General features: G+C 39.2%; 1 protein-coding gene and 1 pseudogene across 1 annotated transcript; one reads left to right on the top strand and one right to left on the bottom strand.

Moving 5' to 3' along the window:
• Nucleotides 1-978: 978 nt before the first annotated feature.
• Nucleotides 979-1,914, bottom strand: LOC112963604 (olfactory receptor 6Y1-like). The gene has a single exon (XM_026060794.1). It carries the CDS (start codon nt 1,912-1,914, stop codon nt 979-981), a length of 936 nt encoding a protein of 311 aa, XP_025916579.1.
• A 3,842-nt stretch (nt 1,915-5,756) lies between these two features.
• LOC112963603 lies at nt 5,757-6,708 on the top strand (annotated as a pseudogene).
• Nucleotides 6,709-11,108: the final 4,400 nt, after the last annotated feature.

Raw genomic sequence — 11,108 nt, 5'->3', positions numbered from 1 at the left:
TCTCCCAAGGTCCCTTCCAACCTCAGCCATTCTGCGATGCTGTGATTCTGTGATTCTGTAATGTACTTGGTGATATTTTCCATACTAGGAACTACTCCACTCAATGGAAGCTGCAGCATCCCTACAGGAGCTGCATCTGCCATTCTGTGATTTTGTGATTCTCTAACTTGAGCTTGGTCTTAATTTTGAGCCTTTACACCACTGTAATACTGCTGAATCCAAGGCAACTGCTACCTGAATAAGACTGTGATGTGACCTATCCTGTCAGTTGTGCCTGAATTTCCTCTTGGAAATCATCTAGTGTGCCCCAGAAAGAAGTCTGACTGCAAATTTCCTTGGGTACAATAAAGTCATTCAGGGTTCCAGGGCCCTCGTTTGGCCAAGGGTCTGAGTATAATGACTTTGTAGTCATACCACAGTATCAACTATTTACATTATACTGCCTCTATTGATACGTGAGAAAATCTTTCTTCTTTAGAGGATTTTCCATTTCATCATTAAATGAGCTTCTAAAAGAGTTAAGTTTTTAAGTTTAATCATCCATGTTGATGCCTTTTTCTTTCCAGGGAGAATAAGGGAATCTCAGAGAAAATAGATCAGATGCAGACATCTGCATTTTACATGCCTCATACTATCCCACCCACCATTTTCTGGCCCTAGTAATCTAACAAGGGCAAAGGAAATATGAAGTTCAGTTTCTATTTTTGCCAACCCTTTCCTTTAAAACTGGAGCAGTCATTCAGCTAAAGATTTCCAAGAAAGACAGGTAGTATAAAACCATGGGGGGGGGGAAGCTAGATATAGGTCAAACTTAGATTTATCAAGCTCCAGTTCAATAAATATGGTAATTGGGTCCATGAATAGTACAGTTTCACTTGAGAGTGAATCAAGGTCTAGACCTCCTGATTTTAGTTCATCAGCACTGGTAGCCGGCCTTTGTGAGCGAAGTCTCTTCTCCAGAAGTCTTTAATTTAATACTTAGATGTTTCTTGTGCAAGTAAAGGTCTTCCTCAGGGCAAATCTCACTTCTTTGTTTCTGAGGCAATATATGAGTGGATTCACAAGTGGCACTACTACTGTGTACAAGACTGATACCAACTTGTTAGCACTGTAGGTATACATAACCTTCGGGTGGGCATAAGTGAACAGGGTGGTAGAGTAGAACAACACCACTACTATCAAGTGGGAGCTGCAGGTAGAAAATGCCTTTTTCCTCCCCTGAGAAGAAGGGATCTTCAACACAGTGAACATGATGCAAATATATGAGGTGACTACAGCACACAGTGGCACCATGATGACCATCAGAGCCAAGATGAAGTCCACCAGCTCAGCCAAAGAGGAATCACTGCAGGAGATATTCAGTAGGGGTGAAATATCACAGAAATAGTGATTGATTTTGTCTACATTGCAGAACCAGAGCTGACCTATAAAGGTCAGCTTGATGGAAGAGGTGATCAAACCACACATCCAACAGCCAGCTGTCAGCTGAACACAGAATCGCTGGTTCATGATGAGTGGATATCGGAGAGGATTGCATATGGCCAAGAAGCGGTCATAGGCCATAACAGCTAAGAGAATGTACTCAGTACAAACAAAAGTCACAAAGAAATACAGCTGTGTCATGCACCCCTGGAATGATATGTGTTTGTCTTGAGAGAGGAAATCTACTAGCATCTTTGGCTCAATGACAGAAACATACCAGATCTCTAAGAAAGACAAGTTTCCCAGGAAGAAATACATGGGTTTCTGCAGACTGTGGTTAGTACGGATAACGAGAATGATAATGATATTTTCCAACACAGTTAATGAATAAGCCAGAAAGAAAGCAGAGAAGAGGAGCAGTTGCAGTTCAGCAGAGGTGGGAAATCCCAGGAGAATGAAGTACATGACACTGGTTTCATTCCTGTCACCCATTCTATAGGGGAACGATGTACCTTATCCACCTGGAATAAATAAATATGATAAATCCTAACCTAACCTATAAATTCTAATGGGTCTAAATTCATAGCTATATGTTACACCATCACTTAAAGCTCTATAAAAATTCAGAGACTTTGTTGCTAGGTTTGTAGAAATTAATTGGGTGAAATTCATCTGCTCAATTCAGAAATTTTCAGTATAAAAATCTAAGCATGCTTTTAGCTTATAGTTCATGGCTATTATTCATCTCCTATTCATCTCATTCATCTATTATTCATCTCCTATATTCATCTCATCTGGGACACATGTCTAAAATAACCCAGATGAACCATGCTATTGTATTGTCCATTCTCTCCATAGACCATAAAGAAATATTAGGCTACAAGCTTACAGGTAGACATTTATATTATCAGTGTCTTAGTTTCTACATCTGTATTTTGCTAAAGTTATACTAGGTATATCCCATTAACTGTGAGGTAAATGCCAAGTACTGGAAGTATGTACACAATCTGATTAAAAAAAGAGTCCAAACACATTTGCCAGACCCTACTTGAGGGAGTCCTAAACAGTAGAGGCAAAGAAGTCCAGAAAGCAGTTCCAGAAAGCAGTTCATGTATTTGGTCAGCTGGATAGCTATTTGGACTCTATTCATTGTACTGAATTGTACTCTACCCATACAATGGCAGCCAAAACATTTAGCGCACATGTAGCCTCTTCCTGATCAGGTGGCCTGTAGCAACCACCCACAACAATGTCACCCATGCTAGTCTGCCCTTAAATCCTGACCCATAAGCACTCAACCCGCTCATTGTCCACCGCTAGGCAGAGCTCAATACAATCCAGTTGCTCTCTTACATGAAGGCTGAAACCCTGACCTCACCTTCCTGGCCTGTCCTTCTTAAAGAGYGAGTAGCCATGCGAGCCTGAGGGGGATTCTTATCAATGCGTATAAGTATCTTCCTTTGGGATATACAAAAGCCATCTGGACACAGTCCCARGCAACGTGCTCTAGGTGAACATACTTGATCAGGAGGATTGGAGTAGATGATCTCCAGAAGTCCCTTCCAACCTCARCCATTCTGTGACTCTTTGATTCTGGTATTTTGCGATTTGCCTCACATTCATTTGGAGAGAAGCTTCTCAGAATGTCAGTTTAATGAGCAACTGCAAGGCTTTGTCAGCAATTTCATCAATGGTTTTGTTTACCTATTACAAACCTTTTAGAAATCATTCCTCACCATCAAAAATGCTTTTTATTTACCTAATCTATTTCTGGCTACCAGAAAAAGACCAGACATTCTGTTTTCAGGGTTGAGGTAGTTTTTTACCTCAATGATAAATACTTTTGGTAAATTAGCGAYGAGAGAAGAAATAATTTGTTTCTTTGCTCCCTTTGTAAGAAGAAACCAAATGCATGGACTAAGTCTTGAGGAAAGGGAAGAAATAATAAACAGATGTCATAGCACTCAGAAAAGAGAAATATCTTCTGTCGCCTTCTCTCTAAACTTCAAAGAATCCATTTTATGTTGATACAAGGATCCAAATTTGTAAGTGAAATTTACTGCTCTACTTACTAATTTATTTAAATATTTAATTTTTTAAGTATTGACTAATCTAGTGTTTCTTGTCATAAAGCTGAATAGCACTTTTTTAAGGTCTGCTGAGTAGTAAATTGGCAAATGAAGCTGGTAAAAAATATTCTGAGAAAAAAGATGGGTTTGGAGCTAAATCTTTTCATTGAGAAGTCACAAAGTAAGTTTTATTTCTGAAGGAAAATCTAGGAATTTCCATGGAAAGAGAAAAAATCACAACAATATCTTTCAATTTTGCTATAAAAAATGAAGATACTTTCTGTTAGGTTTCCCTTCCCTTCCCTTCCCTTCCCTTCCCTTTCCTTCTATTCAAAAGAAATCTGATGAATCATTCAAATAACTTTCAGGAAAAGGATCTATGACTACAAAAGGCACTATGCAGGCTTCTAGAGCTATGCACTCAAGATCTAAATGCATTGTTAATGTTAATTTGGTAGATGGCAAAATTAGGGAATTCTGAAACCTTTTCCAAAAATGATTCATGGTATTACTGGTATGATTTATTTGTTTTAACAAAAAATGTGTGCATCAGAGCCTTTAGAAATTAGACCTCTACATTTGGGAAAGCCAACCTTGGCTCTCTTCTAATTAATAGAGAGAAACAAGAACATCCTCAGAGTTGTTCATCCCATATCCAGGTACATAACATGTCAGCTGAACCTCCCTTTGCTGGTTTCTCTTTTTCTCCATTGATTATAAAGAGTATCTTTTTCAGACTTAGACATGAGCAATGTGATTCAGCTGTCAGATTAAGGGTCCTGAATTTTTGTCTACATGTAGGTGTGCTCATGAGAGATGGGAGTCAGATTCAGTTGCCTAAGTGTAGGTGTCTAGTACTACTCAAGTTATTCTTGATGATACCCTCCAACTATCATTTCAGAAGGGCATATGCCAGCCTAAGGCGCTTACATTGGATAGCCTAGGCTACTTCAAACAACAGTCTATGATTAGACAACTGAATCAATCCTTAAGTGTCTCAACTTCCATAGTCAACAGAATTACATCAGTATTGACAAAGAACAACAAAATAGATTTGAACTTGAATAAGTTGTCCACACACAGGTGTACTTCTAAGATGTCCAGAAATATCCTGTTCAGCCTCTAGCTACCAGTTCAGAAGGGCAGACATCCCCCACATGTTCTGCGCTGTTTACCAGCAGTTCACTGGTATTTCCAGTACCTCATGGTATCTCAACTGGTAGTAAGMAACTATTTATGGGCAAGTAAGTCAACTCCTTATGACATGATTCAGTTGCCTGAAACAAGAGTTTTAGATGCTCTTGGCTGCCCCATCTGGCCTCCAGCTGCTGTTCCAGAAGTGCACAGGGATACTATAAATCTTGTGTAATATTTGCCATCCCCATCTTGATATCTCAGATATCCTAGGGTTTTTTTAAGTGGCATTACAGTCCGTGCCTACCCAACTGAATCTTGCCCTTATCATAGGAGAGAGGATTCCAACTCAGTAGTTATTCAGGCTTGCACCCTACTTATACAAGAACTGAAATATATTATACAAAATGGGAACCAGCTGGCAAAGTTTCTCAAAAATTGTCTGAAATTATGAGACAATGAAGGGAATTTTCAAATTATATTTTGGATTAAGACTGCAGTTTCTGGACACTTGGACTGTGGTGCAGAAAAAGTTGTATTTATGTTTATTATTTTAAATATGATTAGGATTACAGCTTTAATTCTGACCTTTATTAAGAAGGAACCTCTGTCCAAGATTCATCCTTACAAAGTAATAATGTATTGATGAGGACTATGCAAATGCTGCTGTTGGTAATGATAATACTTGGCGATTTTCAGAAATGCTTATGGAAGCCAACTTACTGGCAATTCTGTTCAAAAATTCACACATAAGTTCATAGTACAATTTAGAAAACTACTAGAGAGAATAGCAAATAATTCTTCTAAAAGAAAAAATACAAGTTAGGCATTATGTCATTCAGAGAATTCAAAATCCTCTTGAATTAATGTTATTTTGTTCTAAATAGTATGCATCTTTGAATACCTTAATCATTAATGGAACTAGTGTTAATAGCAGTATCAACACTAATATTAATTTGACTGTAGTCTGAAAAGGAATGTAAAACAACTATAAAACAAAAAGACAACCAGACAAAGAGAGAGAAGGAGAGAGAGAGAGAGAGAGAGAGAGATAGAGAGGTACTCTAATATATTGTATTCACTATTAGTAAGTTGTTGATGCTATTGTTGTTACAGAGATATATGTGAGACATGGAAGTGAGCAATAACAGCAGAGTCAAAGAATTAATTCTCTTTGGATTTCCCACTGCTCCTCACTTGCAGATTCTCCTCTTTGCATTGTTTCTTATTGCCTGTATCTTAGTTATAGCAGAAAATACTATTATTATCCTGACTGTCTGGACAAACTATAACCTCCACGTTCCCATGTACTTCTTTCTGAGTAATTTGTCCTTCCTGGAGATCTGGTATGTAACAGTCACACTCCCCAAGACAATGCTCAGCTTTGTGTCACAGAGAAAGCACACCTCCTTCATGGGATGCATGACACAGCTGTACTTCTTTCTTAGCTTGGGCAAGACTGAATGCCTTCTCCTGGCAATCATGGCATATGACCATTATGTTGCTGTTTGTAAGTCTTTCCATTACTCCATTATTATAAGCCACACTGTCTGTGTCAACCTTACCACAGGATCTTGATTGACTGTTTTTTTCATTTCTGCATGCAAGGTATATTTTGTCTCTCAGCTAACATACTGTGGACCCAATATAATCAGCCATTTCTTCTGTGATGTTTCTCGTCTCTTGAGCTTAGCCTGCACAGGCACGGAAAGAGCTGCCCTTATGGATTTTGTGGCTGCCTTATTTATTCTCCTGATCCCTCTGTTTGTAGTAATCCTATCCTATGCATATATTATCTTCACTGTCCTTCACATTTCCTCTGTATAAGGCTGCCAAAAATCCTTCTCCACCTGTGCCACTCACCTTATAGTGGTCATTGTCTTCTATGCCACAAGCATTTTCATCTATGTGAGGCCCAAAACACTTCCAAATCACAAGACAAATACAATCATGGCTGCTTTCTGTTCTGTTGTTCCTCTCCAATCCCATTATTTACTGTCTGAGGAACCAGGAAATCAAGGATGCTCTCAGAAAGACTTTGTTCAGCAAAAGGTTTTCTTTGCAGAAACATCAGCATTTGTAGTGAGATCGGATAGGTAAGAAAATAGTAAAGCCATAACTGGATTTTACGATTAAGTCACTTTACAAAAACCTCTGGTTTGTGTTAGTCAGAAACTGAAGCAAGATGCTCCAAGTTCTTTTTCTTGAAATTTGGGAATTACTGGGCACTTAATCATTGAGTAAAACACAGTCTTATTCMTGACTTTCTGTCAATATGAGCCCCACCACTGAGTTGCTTTAAGGAGAAGTAATAACAGTAAAAGACGAAGTTAAATGTCATGTTAATGGTAAGGGAAGGACTTATACACAATGTCTGCTTTAGGAGTCAGATTTACTTGCCTTACTTGTTAGATCTCCTATGTAGTCAATAGATTAAAGGTTATACAGAAATACAAAGTTAGGCAGTGGTTAAATACTAATTTAGTGATAGGAATATCTCTCTGGAGGAATTTGTATTCCTTCATTGRCTACATAGGGAATCCATTTCCATTTTGTCTAGCCTAGGGTGACAGTTATTCTAACTTTAGAGTTCTCTACATAAAAACAGATGACATGAGTCCATATGGCTATAAGTCATATGAATATGGAAAGAAATGATCTTTATTTCCAGCACAGACTGGAGCAACTACAACTAAAATACAGGAAATTTCTTTTAAACATAAAAGAACACTCAACACTGGAACATGTTACCCAGAGAGACTGTGAAGTCTCTATCCTTGGAGATATTCAAAATCTGGACATGGCCCTGGGCAACCTGCTCTAGTTGACCCTGCTTTGAGCAGGGGAGCTGCACTAGCTGATCTCTTGAGGTTCCCTCCAATCTCAATGATTCTGTGATTCTGTATCTTCAGATATACTTCTCTCTTTTTCAACCAAAGCTTCTCTTAAAATTATTTTAATTTAAAAAAACTTTTTTTTGGACCAGTTTTATGCCTCTTATCTACCGTAAACAATAATTCCGTTCTGCTAGTCAGATGGCCCAGAGTGGCTGGCTTCTCTACTGTTCATGACTGGTCGTTTCTTGAATGGTCTGGCTCTGCTTGTATTACATTGCAGGAGCTGCTGACTCAGGACCAATTGCAAAGGCTTTTGACTACTCACCAATAAACTTCTCAAGTACACTTGACAAGTGCTGCTGCATTTGTCTGCTCCATGCTTGTCAAGTGACCATGTTAATGTTCACTGTGTACATGTTAGTGTTCACTTGCCCCTCTTTGCTTTTTAAATGTCRAGTGGCACCTTCAAGTTGTACTCCAGCTGCACAGGATGAAGCTGCTCTCCTTTATCTGTGCAGGTGTTCAGGAAATTTTGCAATAATAATCCTCACTTTCTCCCTTTCCTCCCAGGTCTAGGGTAGGTCACAGAACACAGACAAAGGGATATGGCTCTCCTTCTAACCTCATATGGCCCTTCTCGAACCAGAGGCAGTCTAAGTGTTAAGGAAGCTCAGTCTGTCCTCCGTTCCCACTGGGGGTTCCCTCACCAGCACTAAAAAAAGCACCCCAGATCACTCTGACAGCAAAAGCAAATTAAACATGTGATATGATCAGAGGTTTATTGTCCTGTGCCAAGCTGCATTGATCAAGTGCAGGACTGCTCAACAGAGAGCCCAGAACAGCCCTTATGTCATTTGCTACGCCTCATAATTTCATTTTCTCCCTTTTGCTCCTTCAAATAAGCGGTTAACCTCCATTTTACTATTGGCTTTGGTTTTGCTCATTTCACTACCTTATATGGTAATTTCATTCTTAGTAAATGACCCCCGGTAATCCAGCAGCCCTCTCTCAGTATTTTTAAACATATTTCACCCTAAGGAGGTTCACAATACTCCACTTTCATTATCTGTAGTCTCCTCCCATTATTATTTTATTAGTTTAACCCTAGGTTGGGGTTGGCTGATCACTTTTTCCCTTCCATTGTCTGTTAGGAACTGTTATCCCATTCATTTAAACTCAGGCCATGGCAAGTCATCTGCTGTGTATCTTAACAGTAACAATGTCTAAGGATAAATGAGTACAACTTCTTCAAGAAGAACATGTCCAAGTGTTTTGGGTGAAATAGACTTACTGCAAGGGGGGAATTGGTTTGTTTCTTTATAATGCAAGCATGATATCATACTGTGTTCATAGTTACCCTTACACACACAAATGCACASATGTGCGTGTGCGCACACACACATACACACACATACACACAGATGKCATGACCTCAGGGAGATCAGGAGTCCCTTGCTGAGGTTAGCTGGGTTTGGACTTGTTGATTTTAGGTGCTCATTGTGTATTGGTTTTCTTTGCCGCTCTATGCTTACTTGTTTCTTTGTAGCACAATACATACTGGTTTCTTTGCCAGCTGGTGCTTAATGGCTTCTTTGCTGCCCAATGCTTACTAGTTTCCTTGCCACACAATGCTTACTGGTTTCTTTGCACACAGTGCATACCTCTTGGGAGTCCTTGACCTTTGCTTTCTGCAGACTCTAGGCTTCTGGAGCATGTTTCCCATTCTAATACTGTTTTATCTGGTGTCCATGACCCTTTTTTCACTTTCAGATGTCCTTGAAAATTAGTCCCCAGGCATCCCTGGGCATTGTTAGGTCCATTGATCTCAGTCTTGAATGCCTCAGGAGATTTCGAATGGATTATAAGCAGGAGCATCATGTATTGGCTCCTTAACACTCTCCCTGATTACCGCCAGGACGGACATCTGCTGTGCAATAGCATGCACATGCTGCAAGGCCTCTTTCAGTTGCTTGGGCAGTGGTGGCTAGTTCATTCTGTTTATAATTATTTGGAGCTGGTCGCTAGCTCTCAGTTTATTTGGCTCTCTATCTAAGGTCATTCACTCCTGAACCATATATATTGCTATAGTATTACACCAAGATGGTGGTTAAGAGCCATTTAGAAACTGATGTTGAGAGAGTGTGTGCTACAAAATGAGACCCATGCTATGGTAGTGTGAAGGAACCAAAGGCTCTGTGATAGTGTTGAAGGATTAGGATAGCTAATGGAAATGGGAACTAATAGGGGTCCTATCTGTACTGCTGTTTGGAGCTGTACTTGGATTAATATCACGATTGAAATTCTCATGAGTTTTAGCTGGGAAAAGACTAAATTGTTCCATTCTACATGGGTTCCCATGCAGTGTGGATGATTAGGGGAAAAATACTCTGCAGTAAAACAAGTGACAATCCAAAACGACAAATGTTATGGAAGACTCTTTTTTCTGTTTTGCTTTGGTGTGTCCTTCACAGAAAAAAAATCACTTGAGTTTTTGAAACAGAGGAAAGCTGAACATTATTTTAATTAACAGGAACCAAATTTTTTTCAGGAAAAGCAAGCAAAGATTTTTTTTTTTCTATGAAGGGCAACAAAATATTTTTCATTGAAAATACATTTTAAGAAAATGAACTTTTTCAGTATCTTGGGAGGAAGCTACAGGAATTTCATATTTTTCAGCAAAACATATTTGTTATTTTTGATACAATACCAAGAAATGGCTTTGCTATCTGACGAGCGAGTGAAGAGTTAACAGGACTGAAAAAGTCTGCCAACTGATATGCTCAAGGCTGCAGACTAGAAGAGCTAACGGCTAAAGAACTCTGCTGCCTGACAAGGCCAAGGAATCTGCATGGACCCCCAGGGAGGGGAGAAGCAATACGGAGGTGTTGCGGTCTTGCCTTGCGAGCAGGGTCCTCCCAAGCAGACAAACAGTCCTGTTGTTATGAAACTCTCAAAGGTCAGCAAAAGCAGTGTTTGCCCAGAGTCCCAGCCCTATAAAAAGAGACTTGGGAGCTAGGAGAGTTTGAGCAGGGACGGGAACATGACCTGATCATCCTCTCCGGCTGGACCGTGAGTATTCCCCCCCACCCTCCCCTTTGCCTGGGACACTGGGTTGAGGTAACTCCTTGAGGCTGAGAGTCCTCTCACTAAAAGAGTGAACAAGAAAGCTTTCAAGTAGGGATAAGCAGTGCTTCCAATTACTAGCGCAGTAACTGATGGTTTCGGATTATCCTTTCTGAATCAGTAATCAATGATTTCAGGTTATCTTTTCTGAATCAGTAATCGATGATTTCGGTCTATCCTTTCTAAATCAGTAATTGCATTATTTCGGGTTATCCTTTCTAAATTAGTAATCACATTATTTTAATGGATGTTACTAACCTTGTGTGAGGAAATAAAGATTTTTTTTTATTACGTTACTGTCTCAGTTGTTACTATTAAACCTTTGTAGCATGACGCTGTCTGTCATAATCATCAAATGAACTTTTTATTATTATTATTAGATGGAAAACCTCTAAGAGACTTATCATGGAAATGATTGCTAAGCCATATATAAAGCAAGTAAATGAGAACCTGCAACCATACAAATTTCTTACAYCACATTTGAAAAAATATTAAATTTGATGTGATACAAGGACATAATAGT

Source organism: Apteryx rowi, unplaced genomic scaffold (genome assembly GCF_003343035.1).
Source record: "Apteryx rowi isolate R43461 unplaced genomic scaffold, aptRow1 scaffold_1702, whole genome shotgun sequence".
NCBI classification, from domain to species: Eukaryota; Metazoa; Chordata; class Aves; order Apterygiformes; family Apterygidae; genus Apteryx; species Apteryx rowi.
The sequence above is the reverse complement of the archived record's forward strand: the minus strand, read 5'-3'. Positions and strand labels throughout refer to the sequence as shown.

Excerpts from the sequence above, each read along its gene's own strand:
- LOC112963604 (XM_026060794.1), bottom strand. The coding sequence starts at position 1,914 with ATGGGTGACAGGAATGAAACCAGTGTCATGTACTTCATTCTCCTGGGA.